This window comes from Hyperolius riggenbachi, chromosome 4, assembly GCF_040937935.1.
Source record: "Hyperolius riggenbachi isolate aHypRig1 chromosome 4, aHypRig1.pri, whole genome shotgun sequence".
Lineage (NCBI taxonomy): Eukaryota > Metazoa > Chordata > Amphibia > Anura > Hyperoliidae > Hyperolius > Hyperolius riggenbachi.
In genome coordinates, this window is record NC_090649.1 from 57,293,390 (window position 1) to 57,319,080 (window position 25,691).

At 46.2% G+C, this 25,691-nt stretch overlaps 1 protein-coding gene across 2 annotated transcripts in view; it reads right to left on the reverse strand.

The window, feature by feature from the left end:
• ADCY3 (adenylate cyclase 3) overlaps positions 1-25,691 on the reverse strand; it is a 237,413-nt gene that overhangs the window by 53,205 nt on the left and 158,517 nt on the right. For both annotated transcript variants that reach the window (XM_068280078.1, XM_068280079.1), the window contains exons 3-5: positions 6,577-6,707; positions 4,260-4,371; positions 2,765-2,892 (exon numbers count right to left, since the gene is read on the reverse strand). In XM_068280078.1, coding sequence (XP_068136179.1) covers positions 2,765-2,892; positions 4,260-4,371; positions 6,577-6,707 — 371 coding nt within the window. The remainder of the gene's footprint in view (positions 1-2,764; positions 2,893-4,259; positions 4,372-6,576; positions 6,708-25,691) is intronic.

The window sequence follows — 25,691 nt, forward strand, 5'->3', positions numbered from 1 at the left end:
TGCCTCATGTCTGTAATTTGTTTTACAACAAAAGAGAAGGAGAGGGATCGGCACTGCAGAGATACATTTATTGTCCAAGGTGAGGCTCAGTACATGAAGTGGCAAGTATGCAACAGCTATACAAGAGACAAACGTACCATTGCTGCAGGGTGTGGTAGGTGCGGTGGGTGCTGGGCACTGAACGCCTGATGGCCGTTTCGCGCTAGGTTCGCGCTTCCACGGAGGCTCAACAATTTGTAATTTGTTTACCTATTACAGTGATCTGCAAACTTGGCTCTCCAGCTGTTAAGGAACTACAAGTCCCACAATGCATTTGCCTTTATGAATCATGACTGTGGCTGTCAGACTCCCGCAATGCATTGTGGGTCTTGTAGTTCCTTAACAGCTGGAGAGCCAAGTTTGCAGATCACTGACCTATTAAGATGGCCACACAACATACATTTTTTTACATTTGTTTTCAATTCAAGAATTACAATCAATTTTTTTGATTGATTATATCATTTGAAAAACCTGTCCAATGTACTACACACACGTGTTCAATTTTTCCCTAATTTATGGGAAAAAAAATGATTATGACCTCTGAACAAACTGCTTGCGTCTATACAGCCTTTCTCAACCTTTTTCCCTTGGAGGAACCCTGTAAATAACTTTTGGATCTCAAGGAACCCCTGCAAATAATTTTTTGGTCTCGAGGAACCCCTACATATATTTTTCAGGAGGCATGGTCTTTAAATAGGTTAGGCTGCTAATTTCACTATCTCCTATTACACTGCCACTCATTATACTGTCTCCTGACCCCCCAATTTATTATAGTGTGCTCTATTATACTTCCCCCACGATGGGGTAAAATGCCAAGGAACCCCTGCAGAGTCCTCAAGGAACCCTGGTTGAGAAAGCCTGGTCTATACATATACAGTGGTGTGAAAAACTATTTGCCCCCTTCCTGATTTCTTATTCTTTTGCATGTTTGTCACACTTAAATGTTTCTGCTCATCATAAACCGTTAACTATTAGTCAAAGATAACATAATTGAACACAAAATGCAGTTTTAAATGATGGTTTTTATTATTTAGTGAGAAAAAAAAACTCCAAATCTACATGGCCCTGTGTGAAAAAGTGATTGCCCCCCTTGTTAAAAAATAACTTAACTGTGGTTTATCACACCTGAGTTAAATTTCTGTAGTCACCCCCAGGCCTGATTACTGCCACACCTGTTTCAATCAAGAAATCACTTAAATATTAGCTATCTGACACAGAGAAGTAGACCAAACGCACCTCAAAGGCTAGACATCATGCCAAGATCCAAAGAAATTCAGGAACAAATGAGAACAAAAGTACTGTAATTGAGATCTATCAGTCTGGTAAAGGTTATAAAGCCATTTCTAAAGCTTTGGGACTCCAGCAAACCATAGTGAGAGCCATTATCCACAAATGGCAAAAATATGGAACAGTGATGAACCCACACTTGTGAGTATAATTACGCATATTATACAATTTATTTCCGAATATCAGTAGTACACTATATTGGGCTCTCTGTCAATACCTTTTCTTTTCTTACTAATATGTCTACAAGGCTTAACCAGCCAGCGTCAACCCCTTTAGATCAAAGTGTCAGAATGCTGCCTGCCTCCCGCTTCACCACTGTGCCATGTAATTGAGATATTACATGGGCAGACTTACATGCGTTACTAGGGGTGCCGCTGCCAGATTTGGTCCAGAAAGGCTTCACTTTTTGAGGATCAAAGTATTGGACAACGTCTGACACTTTGATGCCCACTGGCACCAGGCTATGACGTGTAATCATGAAATTACGCGGACGCATTTTATTTATACTACGTTTTAAAAAACTGAAAGGTCATTAAAGAAAACCTGAACTGTAAATTAAAAGTCAAAATAAGCATACACAAGTCATACTTACCTTCCATGTAATCTACTCCTCAGTGTCTTTCTCCTCTCCCGCGTTCTGTTTGTTCACTGAGATCAAGGGAATTTTCCGTCCTCCATTTTGAAAATGGCCATTACCCATAACAGCTTTCTGGTCAGTACACAGTTAAACTGTAACATCTCCCACTTGAGCCATAGGGAAACATGGACATTACCTGGTACATCAGTTTTCCTCTCAGCTATAACTGACAGCAACTGATATTTTACTGACAGCAACTGATATATTTCAGATCTGACAAAATATTGTCAGAACTGGAAGGGATTATTGTCAGAAGAAAATGGTGAGCTTCTGAGAGGAACTGATGGCAAGGTAACTATGTAATGTTCATTTGAAGTTACCTCATGTGTTTATTTTAAATATTTTTACTCAGTACAGGTTCTCTTTAAGGATATAACAGACAGTCAGTCAGGAACACGTGTGAGGAGGGAGTTAAGGTCTGGGGCCGAGAGGTACAGTTGTGAATCATCTGCATATAGGTGGTATTGTAAACCAAATGAATTGATGATGTTTCAAAGGCCATGCATGTAGATGGAAAAGAGAAGGGAACCGAGAACAGAGCCTTGAGGTGATCCAAACTATCCATTGAAAATGGTTAAAACCTGATCCTACCACAAACCCAAGTCTAACCTCCTCTCACCCTTAAAACTAATGATATCTTACCCATGGATTGACAATATCTAAAGCATGATTCTGGGTTCCAAAGACTCTGATGGCAATCACCTGCTTTGGACAATCACATCTGTACCAGCCTGTAATTGTATTTCTCTGTCGCAAAGTCGCATTTAGTAAATAAAGTGTCGCCAAAGCCACCATACTTACGATATAGCATCCACCATGGCCAGGCCCATCATGATGGAGCAATAGGCGTGATCATCTCTGTAATCGGGGAGGCCACAGATGCAGTAATAACAGTCACCCAGGATCTTAATCCTCAGCTGGTGGTATTTCTAGGAGACAAGGGAAGACCCATTACCATTCCAGGGAAAGTGAATACATTGCTGTCAAAGAACCCTCAAACCTCCCCCTACCGATACACAGAACACTCCTTCTACCTATGCCTAACACAGAACCCTTCCTCTATCGATACCTGACACAGAACCCTTCCTCTACCGATACCTAACAAAGAACCCTCCCTCTACGGATACCTAACACAGAACCCTTGCCCTACCAATACCTAAAAAAAATCCTCTGTATGCTGATGCCTAACACAGAACACTTTCTCTAGTGATGCCTAACAAAGAACCCTCTCTCTACCGATGCCTAACATAGAACCCTCTCTCTACCGATGTCTAACACAGAACCCTCTCTCTACCGATGTCTAACACAGAACCCTCCCTCTACCGATACCTAACAAAATCCTCTCTTTGTCGATGCCTAACACAGAACCCTTCCTCTACTGATACCTAACAACGAACCCTGTCTCTACCGATGCCTAACACAGAACCGCCCCTCTAACAATGACTAACCCTTAACCCCCCCCCGTGTTGTTTAACCCTTGACCATACCCACCTCCTGTGGGGTCTAACCCAAAATCCTTCCTCCCTCCCCCAGTGGTACATAAACCTCACCCCCGCTGAAGAGCCACAACTGAGTAAAGTTGGGTGCATGGAGCTGCATGTTTAAATAGCGGATGCCTTATCTTTAACCATGTCCCCCTGGTGGCGCCCCCGCCCCCCCCCCCTCCCGTGGTGCCTGAACATTAACCACACCCCCTGCCACAGAGCCGCGATCAGCGACAAAGAAGGGAAATTTGGGCACTGGGAGCCGCTGCACTTTGTGGCAATGAAGTGAGGTTAGGGCGTCTGATAAAAGTCTGCTAAGGCTCCCCACTATGAAGCGCCTGCTATGTAGTGCCACAATTTTCATAACAGGGAGCCCCGACAGCCGCGATTTAATCGGGTGCCTCCAGGCGTCCAAACCTCACTTCATTGCTGCAAATAGCGGTGGCCCCCCAGCACCCAAATTTCCCTTCTTTGCCGCTAATCACAGCTTTTATAATGGGCTCCTATGGCAGCACTCTTTTTCTGCCCAAACTCCTGTGCCCTTTGTTCTTGTTTCACCCGTAAAATCCAGTCTTTAAACACAGCAGAGCCCACAAACAGGCAAAGAAGTTGGCCTTCACCACTGCGAGGACTGTCAGTGATTTGTGTTGGTTGGTTGAGACTGCTGGTTAGTTGAGTTCCGAATAACAAGGACTCTACCGTACCTGCAGTTCACGTGAATTTATCATGCTACAAAAAGCTACAAAAGTTACACGGTACAAGACCAGTTAAGGTAAAACAGTGCTTTGCTCATTTTCTTCTCAGATACTCACCGCTGCAAGCTTGTCAAAGCGGGCAAACAGCTCATTTAAGAGTTTCACCAGTTCCTGGGCGCTGCAGTATGACGACAGCTGAGTGAAGCCCACAATGTCAGCAAACAGAATGCTGGGGAGACAGAAGAGGACAGGCCATGTGCTACAGCAGCAAGGAAGGCTTCAACACACAACTTTATCTCTCAGGTAAAACTTTACTCAATTTATGCAAGAGTATACTCAGAATACCCTCACACTGGGGCAGAGCGGTAAATTTACAGTAACCCACCGCAGGGCAAGTCTATGGCGACACGTGTCAATGAGAAAACCCGCCGCAGTTTTTACGCGTTGCGCATGCGCGGAAGCATATTTTTTGCAATGCGCTTTCGAGCACATGATCGCATCGGCAGGAAGTGATCGTCACTTCCTGTAGGAAGTGATCGTCACTTCCTGTATGACCAGCTGCCAGACAGGGATTGCTGTGTACTAATCTGGTAATCCTCGAAGTCCTTTTTTGACAGCGTGGTGTGGGCCCCAGTCCCTCACTGCTGCCGCCAATACTCAGTGTGATGCTGGCCAGAGGCTGGGTTCACAGTAGTCAGTTGCATAACGCTTGTGTTATAATGACTGTGAGCTGCAGTGGAGACTGGACAATAAGAATAACGTGATCTGTTAAAACGCAGTACATCCACTAAGAACACTAGCGCAAGTAACCTCCTGTTACTCGCGCTATTGAATCTGCCCGCCTTAATTTTGACGCTATGCGCGCTAATGGCAGCATAGCGTTTGGTTAGGGGAGCGCTCGCTATGCTATGGCTACATCCCAATAACGGGCGCTCCGTTCCTCCTGCCCTGAGCCCCTTCGGGTTCGGTAGTGTCAAAGGACGGGATCCCTGAACTCTGATTGGCCCTTTGAAGCCACTGGACCCAAAGGGGCGGGGCGAACGGAGCGCCCGTTATTGGGATGTTGCCGGCGCATAGCATAGACAGCTCTCCTCTAACTAAACGTAACTACGCACTCTATGCTGCCACTAGCGCGTAGCGTGCAGAGAGTTAAAAATTAAGGCACACAGATTAAATAGCTCGAGTAACAGAACGTTACTTGCACTATTGTTCTTAGTGAATCAATCCTAATGTGATTTAAAGGATACCCGAAGTGACATGTGACATGATGAGATAGACATGGGTATGTACAGTGCCTAGCACTTAAATAACTATGCTGTGTTTCTTTTTTCCCTTCTCTGCCTGAAAGAGTTAAATATCAGGTATGTAAGTGGCTGACTCAGTCCTGACTCAGACAGGAAGTGACTACAGTGTGACCCTCACTGATAAGAAATTCCCCCTTTTTACCTCTTTCTTGCTCTCAGGAGCCATTTTCTGCTAGGAAAGTGTTTTATAGTTGGAATTTCTTATCAGTGAGGGTCACACTGTAGTCACTTCCTGTCTGAGTCAGGACTGAGTCAGCCACTTACATACCTGATATTTAACTCTTTCAGGCAGAGAAAGAAAAAAAAGGAACACAGCATAGTTATTTGTGTGCGAGGCACTGTACATACACGTCTTTCTCATCAGCACTAAAGATGGTCAATGGCATGCAAATAATTATGAGTTGATGCAGGTATATGCAAATGTTGTACTTAAATTTGTGCAGCTTTAAAATGAACTAATTGATTACCACTAAGGTGGAATTGGGTTGGTCCAATTGTAAGCTGCATAATATTGCCTACATTTGTTTTTGCATAAATCTGCATCTATTCGGAATTATTTGCCACCCACTGCACTGTGAACATTGTATAGGTGGTGCATTGCAATGCGGTATGCCGCGTCACAGAGTGGCTGTTGCACCACAGTGTATGGGGTCGGGGCCTAAGTTATTCAGCATTTAGTAACTTGCTATTTAGTTGCTGTTGGTTACTGAATTGTGCACCGCACTACTGCACTGCAATCCGATAGGCTTACGGAGCTTCCAGCAATCTGCATATTATTACTGCAGTGGAAGATACAGAGCCGAATTTGGACATTCTACCGCCCAAGGCCCACTGTCACCAACCTCGTGCTTGCAGAGAGCACGGCACAGGATGGGGGGAGCACAGGACCAGTTCTCCACTGCTCGCCCCTGTGGAAATAAGGCAGACACTGACTGGGTTTGACTGCTGCAGTTTACATGTTTGGCAGTTTAACTGCCTTAGTGTACTAGCCACTGCCCACCCCCTACCTCCTGGTGCCCTAGGCCATGGCCTATGTGGCCTTGCCTCAAATCAGGCCACGGAAAGATAATTGGTTGATGAGGGACACCACACGTGGCAGCCTGTGTGAGAGAGGCGTGGCCGAGGATTACCTGACGTTCTCATGGCGGTACATGTACATGGTGTTGAATTGCTGCAGCTCCTTCTGCTGCTGGTCCTTCTTCATGTCGTTGAGCATCTCATCAGCGATGTGTTTGGGCAGGATGGAAAGGAGGAGTCTCTCCTGGAAAAGGGAAGATAAACAGGAGAGCCGTGGTTAGAGCGAGGCGTTCTGCTCCACTTCTGGGAAATTGTGGCACAACAGTTGACGGATGACTTCTCCTGGCCGCTGGAGCAGCTAGACTGTAAAATCGTAACATGAAAAGCAGATATGAGTCACACACTGGCCTGACATAAACAGATCTTCTGCCCATCTCTTATGCATTGGCTAAATACAGCTACGGAGAAGTAAAAGCAGGGATGGGTTACTATGGCAGCAAAATATGGAGTACGAGTGGAGTGGTTGCCTAGAAAATCAGAATCCTTGCTTCATTTAACAGCTGGTACCCAACTGGCTGCTTTGGTTGGCCGGTCCACTTTTAGGGATGAGACCCACTAGGGCAATTTTGGCATCCTTTTTCGATCTCCAACAATCGCAGGTGATTTAAAAAAAACCCGCTTTGCCAAATCAGTTAAATAATCGGGATCCCACTAGTGCGATTGCAAATAGGGTTAATCGCAATGACAGGACATGCTGCATTTGCGCTCAATGCTTTGTATAGAAGCACTGCAAAATTGCTTTTAAAAAAGGGATTTTGCAGTGATTTGGGGGGCTGAGAGTTTGAAATTTTAAATAAAGTTAATTATAATGAGGCCTTGTTCACATCATAATTCGCTGACGCCAGCGTTTTGCGATTTTGTGCGTGATTCTTTCTCGCGCCTCCCAGCGCTTACCTGCGCGTTAGTAATTTTTAGTGAAGCACTTTTCTAAGCGTTTTTGCAGGGCGATTCTTTTTTTCACTTCCTAAGGTCAGTCAGGAAGTGAACTCTTTGACCCGGAAAAGAATGAATACAATGGCCTCGATTCACTAAAGGGTGGTAAGTGTTAGCACGGTAGTGAAAAGGCACTAAGGATGCGAAAACGTCCGCTTCACGCACTAATATGTGCACGCAAAGGTTAGTGCTGCACAGTGCGTGCGAAACGTCGCACTGCGAAATGTTGCACCGTTCCCGCGCAAAATAGCCTGAAAAGCTCTTTTACATGCAAACGGTGCGACGTTTCGCGCGCACCAACTTAACGCGCGATCAGTAACAGCTTTGGACGTGCAAACTACTTAGCACCCTAGTTTGCACATCCAAAGCTTTTAGGCGTGCTAACTGTGTTAGCACCCTTTTGTGAATCAAGCCCAATGTATTTATTCTTAAAAGCACTTGGGAAATTGCTATACAAAGCGTTTTTTCAAGCGTTTTGCAATTTCCCTATGCCTTCCATTATAGGCAAATCACCCCAAAAATGGTACAGGCAGCGCTTTGGTGAGCGGATCGGAATCGAACTGTTCATATGTGAACACTCTCATAGGAAATCATTGCACAGGTGCTTTTAGGGTGATTTTGAAAATCGCCGGCGCTTAAAAAAGCCAAAAGCGCCCTTAGTGTGAACAAGGCCTTACCGAGTGCCCCGATGTCCAGCTTCCATTCATAGCCCCGCCCACTAGCAGAAGAGGTCACAGGCGCTTCTTTGATTGGTCCTATAGAAGCATCTATAACCTCTTCCATTAGGGGGCGGGGCATGGACGGAAGCTGGACATCGTGATACCTGGTAAGCATAATAAAGTGTATTTATTTAATTTTTTTAAAATGCTAATCAGAAGTGCTGTACAGATTGCTGTACAGCGATTCAAATGGGAGCAAAACGCGATCGCAATCGGACTAGGTATTGATGCCCACAGCGACTGCGCGATTTAAAAGTGCAGCAGTGATTCCTAGTGGGTTTCAGCCCTCACTCTCGTTTTTTGCAAACCCATGTTGATGAATCACACCAATTGTGTCAGGTTCATCGAAACGAGTGCAAAACGCCAAACAAGAGTAAAGCAGGCACAAATGTGGAGAGACCAAATGACCCCTTGACCTTGGCATCTGCTCCACTTTGCACCAGTTTTGATCCAATTTTCCTTGAACTGGTTTTGACAAATCTGCCCCATTAATAAGCCCACCAGGTACTGGCATACATTAAATCTCCAGTCACACAAATGTGTCACCTATAACAACACATCATCATCAGATCCTACAAGCAGTGGCTGGATGGTGTAATGGTTAAGGGCCCTGCCTCTGACACAGGAGACCTGGGTTCAAATCTCAGCTCTCAGGTTACCAGAGGAAAAAACAGTGTGCACCTTCCGTCCTTTGAAGTGTATATTTATTAGCAGCAAAACTTTTCCATCATGTCAAGTACCTTACATGAGTCTTTTCATTACCTGACCCATGCGTGGACAGTGGTGGTGGAGGAGGTGGGCCAGGTAACGAAAAGACTCATGTAAGGTACTTGACATGATGGAAAAGTTTTGCTGCTAATTCCTCTGGTAACCTGAATGATTATTCCTTCTTTCACTGTCATATGACGGAGCACACGTCCTCAAGGTGATTAACAGCCAAGAACAAGACCAAGGTGGTGAGAGAATTTTTGCTTTTTATTTTTTCTTCCACTGCAATTTCTATAGGAGTGCTGCACTATATATTTTTCTTCCTTGTATGAACAAGTTCAAATCTCAGCTCTGCCTGATCAGTAAGCCAGCACCTATTTCAGTAAGGAGTTTCTTGGGCAAGTCTCCTTAACACTGCTACTGCCTACTGAGTGCGCTCTAGTGGCTGCCTCGCAAGCGCTTTGAGTCCGACAGGTTTCCCTAAACGCTCTGCTAATGTAAATGGATGGTGCAAATTCCACAGAAGCTGCTATCCAAAATCTGCTGTACAAGCCCTACAATATACTCTGTAACCCACACTGCTCCTTCAGGGCTGGAACCCACTAGAGTGATTTTTGGAGCGTTTAGGGAGCGTGATCAATCGCTATAGATTTCCCTAAACGGATGGTTCCCTAAATGGATGGTGCAAATTCCAAAGAAGCGATCGCGATTAGCAAAATCGCAAACGCAGGACATGCAGCATTTTGTTAGCGTTTGCGTTTCAATGTAAAGTATATAATCGCTGGCGTAATCGCTCATCAAAACTTGCACGGAGTGATTTTGCTAGCGTTTTGAAGTTACTGCACACTGTAACAAAATTAAAAATTAATTGAAAGGACCAATCAGACTTTATAACGCTAATCGCTACACAACCGCTGGCAAATTGATACACTTTTTATAATCACTCCCTAAAACGCTCATAAAATCGCTTACAAACTGCGCATACAAAACGCTAGCGATTGCGATTAGCGATTGCGTTTTGCAGTCGGTTCCAGGTCTCACTGGATTTAAAGGACAACTGTAGTGAGAGGGAAATTGAGGCTGCCATATTTATTTCCTTTAAGCAACACTAGTTGCCTGGCTATCCTGCTGATCCTCTGCCTCTTATAGCCATAGCCCCTGAACAAGCATGCAGCAGATCAGGTGTTTCTGACATTATTGTCAGATCTGACAAGATTAGTTGCATGCTTGTTTCTGGTGTGATTGTGACAGTACTGCAGCCAAATAGATCAGCAGGACTGCCAGGTAACTGACCACACCCACATGGCCATGCCAATTGGTCCATGGCCATGCCAATTTTTGGCGCGGCTATACCCCCATTTTTCGGCGCGCTGCACAACTCCTCCCCCATTTTCCAGCATGGCGCATGGCTTGCCCCACCCTTTTTTGCCCCCTCCTGGAAAGTTTTCTGTGACCGCCCATGGTCACCATTGACCTACATGACTTCCGCTCAATGTGCATCACCGCAGAGGCTGTCTTGTAACGTGCTGATGACCTAACGTCAAATCAGATACTTCCGGCGCATCGCACTGCATCTAGTATGGAATGTCCCACAGACTTTCATTGCTTTAGCATTAGCCTGCGTTATAATTGGGTAACGCAACGTGCTGAAAATGGGCCAGTGTGAGAGAGGCCTCAGGGTTGATAGGACATGGGAGGGAATTGTTTTCTTAGGTTAGGTGTGGGAGATCTACGGTCCTGTATGGCAGCCCAGATTTACCTCACAGGAGCCTATAGGCACAGACAGGGGTATAACTGGACATCACTGGGCCCCCCTGCGAAACTTTGGATGGGGCCCTCCCACCCCCTCGCTTTCTGCACAGGTAAACTGAGGACCAATGTGTTTTCCCCATGCAGATAAAAACACTTAGACTTAAAGGAAATGTCAGGCAATCTATGCTACCCCCAGATCTACTTACCCGGGGGCTTCCTCCAGCCCCTTGCAGCCGACAAGCCCCTCGTTGCAGCTCTGCTCCCAGTACATACATACACACACAGCTGTATTATTATACTACATGAGAGCACATGCTATATGGAGGAACAACAATGACATGCTGAACATAAGATATTGTATTCACTGTAACTTTGGCAAAACATTCAGAATGTCACTGATTGATACTGTTATTACAAGATCTTGGACTCCAAGTGAGACAACAAGCTCTCAATGAAGCAGCAACAGTAAGATATCAAGCTCCACTCTACTGTGTTGTAAAAGTAATCAGAGCCATAAGGTCATCTAGGAATCCTTTCGGAGTGATTGCTGAAAAGGTAAAGTCTACAACTTTTTTTCAAAATGTGACTCCTTTGTTATTAAGGTTGTACATGAAGTCACCAGAACTTTGCAGCAGTGAGAGACAGATGTTTTTTTACGAACCCTAGGGAGCAGGGACAGTGTACAAATTCCAAAGTGCGTATGAGTCTTTATCTGTGTTGTGGACACATGCAGTCATAACAATGGTGCGAGAGCAGAATACATTTTTTTTCTCCATGCCCTTAGCTGTCAGTCTATCAAACTTTTCCTCCCACGGTTCCCCTGTGGCTTCTGGGCCCGGAAGCAGGAGATTTGGGCGCATGAGACAAGTGGACAAAAAGGGCGCCCCATTCACTCCCATTATAAATATCGTTTAATGGGCGCCGAACAGGGAAAAAAAGGCGCCGGAGATTATTAACGTTTTACAAACGGCGCCCAGATATTTTTTAAGGTTTTATAACTATGTTTGTGATGATTTAACTTTACAAAATGAGCCCATGACGAATAACGTTTATAAAGATACTAAATCACCATTTCTAAAACATTTCTAAAACATTATTATCCACCCAAAAAAATTATTTACATTTTTTTATTTAAATTTTTTATTTATTAATGTTTGTAAAACATTATTATCCATAGGGGGTCTTAGGTTTAGGCACCACCTGGGGGGTCTTAGGTTTAGGCACCACCAGGGGTGTCTTAGGTTTAGGCACCACCAGGGGGGTCTTAGGTTTAGGCACCAACAGGGGGGTCTTAGGTTTAGGCACCAACAGGGGGGTCGTAGGTTTAGGCACCAACAGGGGGGTCTTAGGTTTAGGCACCAACAGGGGGGTCTTAGGTTTAGGCACCCCCAGGGGAGTCTTAGGTTTAGGCACCACCAGGGGGGTCTTAGGGTTAGGCACCACCAGGGGGGTCTTAGGTTTAGGCACCACCAGGGGGGTCTTAGGTTTAGGCACCACCAGGGGGGTCTTAGGTTTAGGCACCAACAGGGGGGGGGGTCTTAGGTTTAGGCACCAACAGGGGGTCTTAGGTTTAGGCACCACCAGGGGGGGTCTTAGGTTTAGGCACCACCAGGGGGGTCTTAGGTTTAGGCACCACCAGGGGGGTCTTAGGTTTAGGCACCACCATGGGGGTCTTAGGTTTAGGCACCACCAGGGGGGTCTTAGGTTTAGGCACCACCAGGGGGGTCTTAGGTTTAGGCACCACCAGGGGGTCTAGGGGTTAGGGATAGGTACAGGGAGGTTTTTTAACAAACATAAATATAAGTTTCAGTTTAGAAACAGGGAAGATTAACGTTTTAAGAATTGCCAATCTCATACACATTATTTAATGATTTATAAATTCTTAAAACACTATTTGTAAACGAAATTCTACACAATATTTTTATAAACGATAATACTGCTTATCGTTTACACCACGCGCCCTTTTTTCCCGATGCCCTTTTTTGATGTACGCTCTGGGCCCCCCTGCGGAGGCATCCCATGCAGGGTCTATTGTTATGCCCCTGGACACAGATGTCCTGGCACCTTAGACTTCGCCCTCCATGAACCTATAAACAGCTGCCAAACTGCACCACATGGGTGCTGGCTGACCCAGCTGCCACTTCTCCCTTATTTCCCTTGCACATCTTAGCTACAGGTGCCCATTACCAATAGGTAGCCAGAGGTAGCCTCAGTATTAAGTATCTAGAAGTTCCCCTGACTGAAGGGAGAGCTCATCAGTGGAATGCCAAGAGCTGAGTGAGTTATCTCTCATTTACACTCTGCTCAGGACTCTGCTTAGGGAAGGCAGGAGGGAGGCACTCGGGGAGTGGAGTGAGCTGCCTTTCCATCATCAGGCACCTGTAGGCACGTGGCTACAGTGCCTTATGGTAAATCCAGCCCTGCTGTATAGATTGCCAGGACAGGTAGTTCACATGGGCTTCTGCCAGGTGAATCCCTGCATAGAGATGCATAACCTCGGGAGGGGGAAGCCTCAGGGTCCCAATGAGGCTTCCCTCATCCCTGTAGCTGCAGGAAATCCAGCGCTGGCTCCCCCGAAGCATCCTGTAATCCTCCCCCATCACGCCTGACAAGGCTTGATTTATTTACCTCTCACGATCCAGTGCAGACGGAGTAGTGGCTTTTCCTTCAGGCTAGGCGGAAATAGCTGAGCCGATCGTATCCGCTTTACTGCGCAGATGCAAAGGACTCGCACCTCCGCAGTAGAGCGGATCGATCTGGTTCGGCTATTTCTGCCTTACCCGAACGAAAAGCCGCTAGTACGCCTGCGCTGGATCGCGGAGAGGTAAATATTTACATCTCCGCACTTTGGGGGACCTGGGCAGGCTAACGGAGGGACAGAGGAGGATGGGGGAAGCCTTGTTAGGATCCAGAGGCTTCCCCCTCCAGAGGAAAGTATCCCCCAGAGGGGTATTGTTTATTACAGGATTGAAATACTAGTTGCAAGGCTGTAATGCTGATCAGATAATTCTGACAGGCTCCACCTGGAGCCTCCACAATTCAGCCCCGAAAGTCCCTCAGTTGGGGCCAGTCGGCGCAGGCGCAGTCCGGCCACCCAAGCTCCCCCATCACGTTCCCATCACCGGTAGAGTTCTGGTCTTGCGCATGCGAGGAACGCCTAAGACAGGAGGACTTTCAGGTCGAATTGTGGATGATCCAGATGGTGGAGGACGGCTGCGAGGGAGCGATCAGCCTGGAGGGGGCTGGAGGAAGCCCCAGGTATGTATAATTTTTTTAAATCGCCTCGTCTCAGGTTTACTTTAACCACTTCTATACCATGAAATTTTGTGCTGATCTGTGCTGCGTGGGCTCTCCAGCCCGCAGCACAGATCAGGTTGCAGCCAGGGCGATCAGACTTCCCCCCTTTTTTCCCCACTAGGGGGATGTCCTGCTGGGGGGGTCTGATCGCCGCCGGCTGCTTGCGCTTGCGGGGGGGGGGGCTCTTCAAAGCCCCCCTCCGCAGCGCTTCCTGGCCTCCTTCCCCTTCCCTCCCTCTCCCTCCCCCTGTGAGCGGCGCAGGACGGATTTCCGTCCTGCGCCTGATGGGATAGGCTTTAGCCTATCAGATGCCGGCGATCCCCGGCCAATCAGAGGCCGGGGATCACCGATCTCCTCTACGGCGCTGCCGCGCAGCAGCGCCGTATACATGTAAACACCGGGGAAGGTCTTCCCCGTGTGTTTACATTTACCCTGCGAGCCGCCGATCGGCTCACAGGGTGTTCACGGAGACACCCTCCGTGAACTGACATGGAACGGCCGCTCATACGAGCGGCCGTTTCCATGGAATACACTTCAGGATTCAGGGGCGTACATATACGCACCGAGAATCCGGAAGTGGTTAAAAGGAAATAAACATGGCAGCCTCCATGTTCTAACTTCAGTTGTCCTTTAATGACAGTCATTCTGACATTCACACCTAGGCGTGGCATATCTTCCAGGTACGACGCCTCAGCAGCAGAGTGTCCTTAGAAGGGGAGCTGACATATTGTCAGCTCTGGAAGGTTGCAGCTGACATGGAAGGTTCCAGGGCTCAGGGCCTCCAAGGACACAGGACACCAGCAGTGACAGAGACGTCAGCCTTGTTATTTTGCCATGAGGATTGGTGACGTCGCTTGCTGTGAGAGTCCAGCAAGTGGTTAGCAGGCAGGCAACGCACTCCCCGGGAAACCATCACAGCTGATAAGTGAATTCAGCCTATTACTGGGGTAGCTTTTATTAAAGCATGTGGCAGATGCCGGATCTGAGGGAACATGGTGACGGCAGGAAATAGAGCCACAACGGCCTGCAACGCTCACAGCAAGCCTCACCTGCAAAGAGGAACTCTACTCAGACCTGATACCTCAACCACGGGCTGTAGACAATTGTTTGATTTCATTTTAATACCACTTTTAGACCTTTATAAGGCTCCCTGCACACTGCAAATCCGTTTTCCGATTCCGATTCCGATTCCGTTTCCGATTTTCCTTGAATACATTCAACAGAAAAACGGATCAAAAAACGCAGCATGCAGTTAAGATTAAAAATCTGAATCGGAATCGGATGTAAAAACAGATTAAAAAGCGGAATCGGAATCTGAAATGCATGCAGTGTGCAAGAGGCCTAAAGGTGCCCATTAACGGTACAATTTTTCACTAGATGCGATCTTTCGATGCGATTTGAATGCTCGTAACTAATCGGAAGGCAAATATCGATTGTTCACATCTACTGAATGATTCTTTCTTCAAATGCGATCATAAAATCCAAGTTTCGGATAGATTTTATCCTATTAAGCAATCGCCCAAAGAATTGTTCACTATCGATTACCTTCATAAACAGCGAATCTTCTACACAATTTGATCGTAAAAATTGCATCGAAAATTGCATTTGGTGAAAAAATTGTACTGTTAATGGGAACCTTATTACATTATTGTGAATAGTAGGAGGGAAGGTGGCCTAGTGGCGGTGAGCACTCTCGTCTTGCAGCGCTGGGTCCCCCAGTTTAAATCCTAGCCAGGAAGCTACCTGCAAGCACACTGGCATAACTACAATTCATGGGGCCCCTCAACTAAACTTTGCTGGGGCCCCCAATGTTCACCCCCCCTTCCCTTCATTGCCTGGGGGCCCATCTCACAAGGGGCATAAAACAAGTGTGATCATCATGACCGTCACACCCATAACAAGTGTAGCCTCCAAATCACCTGATGTGCAGTATAGTCCCCTGTATCAGAGGAAGGGAAGGTTAGAAGATGGGGCCTCCCACAGCTCTGGGCCCCCCTGGGATTGCATGGGCTGCATCCCTATAGTTACGCCCCTGTGTAAGGCGTTTGTGTGGATTTCCTCTCAAATCCTAAAAACGTGGATATGTTAACTGGCTTCCCCTAAATTAGCTCTACACTACGACGACTATAATATGACTAGATTGTGATCTCCTCTGAGGACAGTCAGTGACACGACTATGTACTCTGTAATGTGCTGCAGAAGATGTCAGTGCTATATAAATACATAATAATAACATGGTAGGACATTAGACCATGACTATGGTAGGATTAGATTGTGAGCTCCTCTGAGGACAGTCAGTGACCTGACTGTGTACTCTGTAAAGTGCTGCAGAAGATGTTAGTGCTATATAAATACACACAGTGGGTTGCAAAAGTATTCGGCCCCCTTGAAGTTTTCCACATTTTGTCACATTACTGTCACAAACATGAATCAATTTTATTGGAATTCCACGTGAAAGACCAATACAAAGTGGTGAACATGGGAGAAGTGGAACGAAAATCATACATGATTCCAAACATTTTTACAAATCAATAACTGCAAAGTGGGGTGTGCGTAATTATTCAGCCCCCTGAGTCAATACTTTGTAGAACCACCTTTTGCTGCAATTACAGCTGCCAGTCTTTTAGGGTATGTCTCTACCAGCTTTGCACATCTAGAGACTGAAATCCTTGCCCATTCTTCTTTGCAAAACAGCTCCAGCTCAGTCAAATTACATGGACAGAGTTTGTAAACAGCAGTTTTCAGATCTTGCCACAGATTCTCGATTGGATTTAGATCTGGACTTTGACTGGGCCATTCTAACACATAGATATGTTTTGTTTTAAACCATTCCATTGTTGCCCTGGCTTTATGTTTAGGGTCATTGTCCTGCTGGAAGGTGAACCTCCACCCCAGTCTCAAGTCTTTTGCAATCTCCAAGAGGTTTTCTTCCTAGATTGTCCTGTATTTGGCTCCATCCATCTTCCCATCAACTCTGACCAGCTTCCCTGTCCCTGCTGAAGAGATGCACCCCCTGAGCATGATGCTGCCACCACCATATTTGACAGTGATCCTAGTTCAGCTGGCACACCAGTAATAATAATCAAGCAGTTTTATTGTATGCACAACATGACAATTGTTTCGGGGCCACGGCGGGTCCCCTTCATCAGATAAAGTGCAGATGTCTGCACTTTATCTGATGAAGGGGACCCGCCGTGGCCCCGAAACAATTGCCATGTTGTGCATACAATAAAACTGCTTGATTATTATTACTGGTGTGCCAGCTGAACTAGGATTGCTGTTATTGGATCGATGTTGCTTCTGCATCAAGGCTGAGCACCCAACACCCACGGCAAGGTGTGCCTATCCACAACTAGATACTGCATATTTGACAGTGGGGATGGTGTGTTCAGAGTGATGTGCAGTGTTAGTTTTCCGATACACATAGCATTTTGCATTTTGGCCAAAAAGTTTCATTTTGGTCTCATCTGACCAGAGCACCTTCTTCCACATGGTTGCTGTGTCCCCCACATGGCTTGTGGCAAACTGCAAACGGGACTTCTTATGCTTTCTGTAACAATGCCTTTCTTCTTGCCACTCTTCCATAAAGGCCAACTTTGTACAGTGCATGACTAATAGTTGTCCTATGGACAGATTCCCCCACCTGAGCTGTAGATCTCTGCAGCTCGTCCAGAGTCACCATGGGCCCCTTGACTGCATTTCTGACCAGCGCTCTCCTTGCTCGGCCTGTGAGTTTAGGTGAACAGCCTTGTCTTGGTAGGTTTACAGTTGTGCCATACTCCTTCCATTTCTGAATGATCGCTTGAACAGTGCTCCGTGGGATGTTCAAGGCTTTGGAAATCTTTTTGTAGCCTAAGCCTGCTTTAAATTTCTCAATAACTTGATCCCTGACCTGTCTTGTGTGTTCTTTGGACTTCACGGTGTTGTTGCTCCCAATATTCTCTTAGACAACCTCTGATGCCGTCACAGAGCAGTTGTATTTGTACTGACATTAGATTACACACAGGTGCACTTTATTTAGTCATTAGCACTCATCAGGCAATGTCTATAGGCAACTGACTGCACTTAGATCAAAGGGGGCCGAATAATTATGCACACACCACTTTGCAGTTATTTATTTGTAAAAAATGTTTGGAATCATGTATGATTTTCGTTCCACTTCTCACATGTACACCACTTTGTGTTGGTCTTTCACATGGAATTCCAATAAAATTGATTCATGTTTGTGGCAGTAATGTGACAAAATGTGGAAACGTCAAGGGGGCCGAATACTTTTGCAACCCACTGTAATAATAATATGGTATGAGACAATACAAGATGAAACCTTTAACCTTTAACCACCCTGGCGTTCTGATTAAATCGCCAGGGTGGCTGCGGGAGGGTTTTTTTTAAATAAAAAAAAAACTATTTCATGCAGCCAACTGAAAGTTGGCTGCATGAAAGCCCACTAGAGGGCGCTCCGGAGGCGATCTTCCGATCGCCTCCGGCGCCCATAATAAACAAGGAAGGCCGCAATGAGCGGCCTTCCTTGTTTTGCTTATATCGTCGCCATAGCGACGAGCGGAGTGACGTCATCGACGTCAGCCGACGTCCTGACGTCAGCCGCCTCCGATCCAGCCCTTAGCGCTGGCCGGAACTTTTTGTTCCGGCTGCGCAGGGCTCAGGCGGCTAGGGGGGCCCTCTTTCGCCGCTGCTCGCGGCGAATCGCCGCAGAGCGGCGGCGATCAGGCAGCACACGCGGCTGGCAAAGTGCCGGCTGCGTGTGCTGCACTTTATTTGATAAAAATCGGCCCAGCAGGGCCTGAGCGGCGACCTCCGGCGGTGTTGGACGAGCTGAGCTCGTCCAGACCGCTCAGGTGGTTAAACGACCGCCTCACTCCAATGGGCGTGAGCGAGGTGGCAGCCCCAGGACCCCGCCTAATGCCAATTGACGTCAAGTTCTGGGGCGGGGATTTGCAGGAGCTCCGCTCCATCATCAGTCTCCCAGCCATCTAATAACACTGTACAGCGCTGCGATCTACGGCAGCGCTGTACAGGGGACAGCTGTGTGACACGGCTGTCCCCCTGGGGAAGACAGGAGCGATCCGCTGTCATAGGCTAGTGGCTGGATGGAGGATTTTAAAAATTATTATAAAATAGCATTTTTTTTTAAATACATATTTATTAAAAAAAATATATAAATAAACATCCTGAGCAATCATAGCCCTCCAACAGAAAGCTCTGTTGGTGGGCAAAAAATAGGGGGGGGGGGGGAATAACTTGTGTGCTGAGTTGTACATCCCTACAGTGAGCCCTTAAAGCTGCAGTGGCCTATTTAGTAGAAAATAGCCTGGTCACTAGGGGCTGTAAGCCAAGGGCCCTCAAGTGGTTAAAAAAAAGGGTGTGGGAAAATGGGTGTGGTCATGACGTCATGTGGGCGGGGCTAACTGTAATGTAGTTATACCAACTAATGTAGTTATATAAAACAAATGCATGAACATTTTCCGCATGCGTAAAAAATGCGGTAAAAGTCCGCAAAAGTCGGTAGTTCCCGCAAAAAATCTAAATTCACAAAAAAAAAAAGGGGGCGCCTTATTTCTGACTTAACTACAGATTTTTTATAACCTACTAGTACTTCTTGATATATTTCGCTTCCCATTGACTTAAATGGAGTCTGAGGGCTCGTTCCCACTATCGCGAATCTGCATGCGTCCAACGCATGCAGATCCGCACATGTAATGCAAGTGGATGGGCCTGTTTCCACTGTAGCGTTGTTGAGGTGCGTTTTTTTCACCATGAAAAAAACGCACAAAAGAGCCAACGATTTCGCCTGCGTCGGGAATCCGTGCGAATCGCCGCTAATGTATTTAATAGTAAAAACGCATGCGTTTGTTACATGCGTTTTTACCCGCGATTTCGCGTGCGATTTCGCACCTTTTTCAATTTTATTTAGCCCTGGCAGTGTCATGGTTAATTTCGCATGGCACCCTGCCATGCGAAATCGCATGCGAAATCGCGGGTAAAAACGCATGCGGAAACTCATCCGCATGCGTTTTTACAAGCGTCGGAATGCGGCCGAAATCGCGTCGCAACAGTGGAAACAAGCCCTGAAGCCTTGAGTGCTGTGTTTGCTGAACTTTAAAAAAAATTTTGACAAGTTTTTTTATGCCACTTTTTTTCTGCATGGTTTCCGCATGTTTACTATGTAATTACGCATGTTTCCCAAATTTTTTTGCGCATTGTTCCCGCATGCGGGAAACATGCGTAACATTTTTAGTGAATGTGAAAAAAATGCAGAAATTATCACTGGCGGTAATATAGCGGTAAAAAATCTCTTACCGCATGTGTGATTGTGAATAGAGCCCATTGAGGTTGCCTACAGAGAACTGAGGTTTTTTTTTTTTATTTGCCTTTTAGCAGATGTAGTTTTTCATTGTTCCATGTAGTTTGTGTTTGTTATTTTTGTAACCAGCAGATGTCGCTGTTGTTACTCTGTCTTCTGAAGACACAGACTCGTGAGCCTGATCCACCTGTTCCTGGCAATCCCATAGGGGCAGCTTCATACATCGATCAGCCACAACATTAAAACTGCTTACAGGTGGAACTGATTAACCATCTTGTTCCAGTGACACCTGTCAAGGGGTGGGCCATAGCAGGCCGCTGGTGAGCAGGTTTTGAAGGTGAGGTGCTGAAAGCAGGAAAATGGGCAAGCATAAGGGGATTAAAAAAATAAAAATAAATAAATAAAAACCTGTGGGGGTCAGTGGGACAATTAGCCCCCTTCTCACGATTTGGAATGATCGCACAGCACCAGACAATTTGTACTGCACGTTATAACCGCAGTGCGCCCCCCCCCCCCCCCCCCCCCAACAAAAAAAGTCCTTAGACACAATATAGGTAGGTAGCCAGGTTTAGGTGCCTCCATTATAGGAAGTCCCGTATATGCTGTCCCCTGTATAGGTAGCCAGGAATAAGTGCCCCCAATATAGGTAGCCAGATGTAGGTGCCCCCAGTATAGGTAGCCAGGCATATGTGCCCTTAGTATAGGTAGCCAGGCGTACGTTCCCCAGTATAGGTAGCCAGGCATAGGTTCCCCAGTATAGGTAGCCAGGCATAGGTGCCCCCAGTATAGGTAGCCAGGCATAGGGGCCCCCAGTATAGGTAGCCAGGCATATGTGCCCCTAGTATAAGTAGCCAGGCATAGGTTCCCCAGTATAGGTAGCCAGGCATAGGTTCCCCAGTATAGGTAGCCAGATGTAGGTGCCCCCAGTATAGGTAGCCAGGCGTAGGTTCCCCAGTATAGGTAGCCAGGCATAGGTTCCCCAGTATAGGTAGCCAGGCATAGGTGCCCCCAGTATAGGTAGCCAGGCATAGGGGCCCCCAGTATAGGTAGCCAGGCATATGTGCCCCTAGTATAGGTAGCCAGGCATAGGTTCCCCAGTATAGGTAGCCAGGCATAGGTTCCCCAGTATAGGTAGCCAGGCATATGTGCCCCTAGTATAGGTAGCCAGGCATAGGTTCCCCAGTATAGGTAGCCAGGCATAGGTTCCCCAGTATAGGTAGCCAGGCATATGTGCCCCTAGTATAGGTAGCCAGGCATAGGTTCCTCAGTATAGGTAGCCAGGCGTATGTGCCCCTAGTATAGGTAGCCAGGCATATGTGCCCCTAGTATAGGTAGCCAGGCATAGGTTCCCCAGTGTAGGTAGCCAGGCGTATGTGCCCCTAGTATAGGTAGCCAGGCATATGTGCCCCTAGTATAGGTAGCCAGGCATATGTGCCCCTAGTATAGGTAGCCAGGCATAGGTTCCCCTAGTATAGGTAGCCAGGCGTATGTGCCCCTAGTATAGGTAGTCAGGTGTAGGTGCCCCCTGTATAGGTAGCCAGGTGTAGGCCCCCCCAGTATACAAAGTATACATGCCCCCAGTAGCGTGCTGGCGGCGGTGGGTCACTCACCAGCTCCATGCTTTCCAGCACTAACGTTACTCTTCAGAGCCCCGCTCTGTCTCCCACCTCGCTGCTTCATTCTGCCTCCCTCTTCCCTCATAGTTAGAACAAGGCTACAAAAAAAATGGCTGCCGATGTCCAGATTTGTGAACATAGGCACCCATTTTCTTGTAACCCTGTTCTAACTACAGATGGAGCGGAGGACGAGGCAGAGCAGAGAAGTGGGGAGGGAGACAGAGCAGGATGCAGCAAGTGGCGACACGTACCTGAGGCATACGGGATGGGAAAATCTGACCTACCTAAACCTCACTCACTGTGAAAAATGTCTGATAAGTAGGTATCAAATTCAGCCTACCACAATCTTAAAGAGAACCTAAACTGAGAAGGATATGGATTTTTCCTTTTAAAATAATACCAGTTGTCTGACTCTCCTGCTGATCCTGTGTCTCTAATACTTTCAGTCACACCCCCTGAACAAGCAGGCAGATCAGGTGCTCTGACTGAGGTCAGACTGGATTAGCTACATGCTTGTTTCAGGTGTGTGATTCAGCCACTACTGCAGCCAAAGATAAGCAGGACTGTCAGGCAACTGGTATTGTTTAAAAGGAAACATCCATATCCCTCTCAGTTTAGGTACCCTTTAAGGCCTAGTGCACACCAGAGCGGTTCGGCTGCGGTTTGCGATCCACTTGCGGGTGCGGATCCGCTAGGGTAATGTATTTCAATGGGCTGGTGCACATCAGAGCGGGAGGCGTTTTGCAGAAACGCATACTCCCGGGCTGCTGCAGATTTTGGATTGCAGAAGCGTTTCTGCCTCAATGTGAAATATAGGAAAAACGCAAACCGCTCTGAAAAACGGCACTTCAGAGCGGTTTGCCAGGCGTTTTTTGTTACAGTAGCTTTTCAGTAACAGCTTTACTGTAAAAATACATGAAATCTACTACACCAAAAACGCTTCCCAAAACCGCAAAATGCTAGGTGAAACGCTACAGAAAAATAAGAAAAAGCGTTTCAAAATCTGCTAGCATTTTGCGGATCTGCTAGTGGTTTTTGGTGTGCACCAGGCCTATGGGCCCGCTTCCACTAGACGGAATCTGCATGGGTTTTCTGCATGCAGATTCGCATAGCCAATAATAGTCAATGGGCCTGTTTCCACTAGCCCAAAAATCTGTGCGGTGTGCTGTGCATAAAAAATCTGCACAGAGGAGCCATAAGAATTTGCACACCGCAAGGCTAGTGTGCGATTCACCTGTAATGTAATTAATAGGAAAATCGCATGCATTTTCACCATGCAAATTTTCCATGTGAATTCACGCACGTTTTTGCATAAAATTAATGTAAAAGCATACAGGCACTGACATAGTTAAAATATTTACAAAAATATGCAAATTTTAACGCGTTTTAGTGTTAAAATTCACATACAAACGCAATGAATTTGAATCTGCATGCAAATTCGTTTATGCGTTTTCCGCTACGGAATCGCACCGCACTAGTGGAAACGTAGCCTAAAAATGCAAATGCAAAACACAACCTCAAAAATGCAAACACAGCCTAAAAAATACAAAAGCAAAATGCAACAGCAACCTAAAAAAAGGCAAAAAGCAAAATGACTCTGGAAGAGTTACACCCATGAGCTCTTGGGATCTTTTAACCAGGAGAGCCACAACGGTAAAAAGATGATGGGAAGGGGCTAATTACATTAGAGGGTAATAGGAGAGGGAGAGTGGGGGACTTTTTATGGGAAAAAAATTGACTATAGATGAGGAGGCCATTAGTGATGACCCAACATTTGATTTCAGATCCAACTTAAGGTGCATACACACATCAGATAAAAGTCTTTGGAAAATGAAAGATCACAGACCAATTTTACCCCCTTCCATGTAGTATGAGAGCCATACCTACACAGTCTATTCTATGGAGCTGAACTCCCCATCACACAGAAATCGTTGCAAGATGCTGCACACAAAGATGTTGTACAGACACAACAGATCAGTATTTGCAAAAGATCTGTTCCTGCAAAATATCCATTCCTGCAAAATGCATTCATAGTCTATGATATCTGCAGATCATCATACACACCTTGTTTAACAGACATTCATCTGCCGATCAGACAATCATCTGCAGATCTGAAGATCCATCCTGGTGGATCTGATCTGCAGATGAACGATATCCTCTCCATAGGGAGACTTGGACTAGGTTTTGGACTAGCCCATCTACCCTTGGGGGATTATCAATATCTCCATTCAAAAGCATTCCCTGGAAAACATTTATACAAAGTTGTTGGCCAGCCTCATTTGCACACTATTTGGACTGAGCAATTGTTGCTTAATAAGTGCTTTTGAAAATAAAGAAAACGCTGAGAATCCCCATGAGGAGATGGATTAGTGCAAATGCTGTCAGATCTGTCATATGATTGTCACTGCTTACTGTAAGTGACAGGAACATAGGAGAAAAGTACCGGTAATTGACAGTGCATTTTAATCTGACAGAAATGTGCATCTTGTACATGCGTTTTAAATTTTACAAATTTCCGTGATAGCAGTCCTTAATACTGCAGCAAATGTAGCATGGTTGCACGGAGCGTTTTGCCTCTTAAAGAGGACCTGTAGTGAAAATAACACCATAAATAAAATTGCTTATTTTTTACAGTGTTCATTTATAGATTATTTAGCCAACGTTTGCCCATTGTAACATCTTTCCTCTCCCTGATTTACATTATGAAACATTGTAACATCTTTCCTCTCCCTGATTTACATTATGAAACATTGTAACATCTTTCCTCTCCCTGATTTACATTATGAAACATTGTAACATCTTTCCTCTCCCTGATTTACATTATGAAACATTGTAACATCTTTCCTCTCCCTGATTTACATTATGAAACATTGTAACATCTTTCCTCTCCCTGATTTACATTATGAAATGTGTCACTGGTGGCGACATCTTTAATTCTCCCAGGTGATCTGTACATAATGTTCGCTTACTGAGAATTGGGAGATGCTGCTTGCTTGGCAGTTGGGAAAAAGCTGTAATTTCCCACAATGCAACAAGGTCCACAGACAGCAAACGACTCAGAACCATGGTCATGACATCACAAATGTGGGAGGGGTTTTACCACAATATCAGCCATATAGAGCCCCCTGATGATCTATTCAAGAAACAGTAAAGATTTTTTGAGGGAGAGGGGATATCAGCTACTGATTGGGATGAAGTTCAATCCAGGATTAAAGTTCCTCTTTAATAGCTGAAGCCTGATTGGTTGCCCTTGGCACCTGCTCCACTTTTTTCCCCAGTTTTCTGTGCACCAGTGTCATTTTTATCCGGCACCTGGTCCCGTGAAACTTTCCATAGTCCTGGTTTAGCGGGCGCCCATCTGAAAACCCCATCCTGCTTTTTGTTTAGCATGAAGGGCTTTTTTATGAAGGGTGGTAAAAGGATGCAGGTTTTATTTCACAGACAAATCCAGCGATCTGGGCCTGCCGTCTCTGCTACATGAAAAAGCCGCAATTGCAACTATTATGAACCTCATTATCCTCTAAATGTATCCGGACTGCTAAGCATGAACACAATAATGTCATTAGGATCTGAAATAGCCTTGCAGAGCAATCAAAATATTCCCACTGCAGCCAGCCCTGGTTACAGGTCTCCTCCCAGCCCTCGGGAGGGGTCCCCAGGGGGCGCCGTGTACATGAGCGCTGTAATATGCTCTGCCAGAGACGCCGGCAAATCCAGCTGCATACATATTACAGGCCAAGCAGCTGCATTCACACAGGAGCAGATCCCGCTGCATACATATTACAGGCCAAGCAGCTGCATTCACACAGGGCAGATCCAGC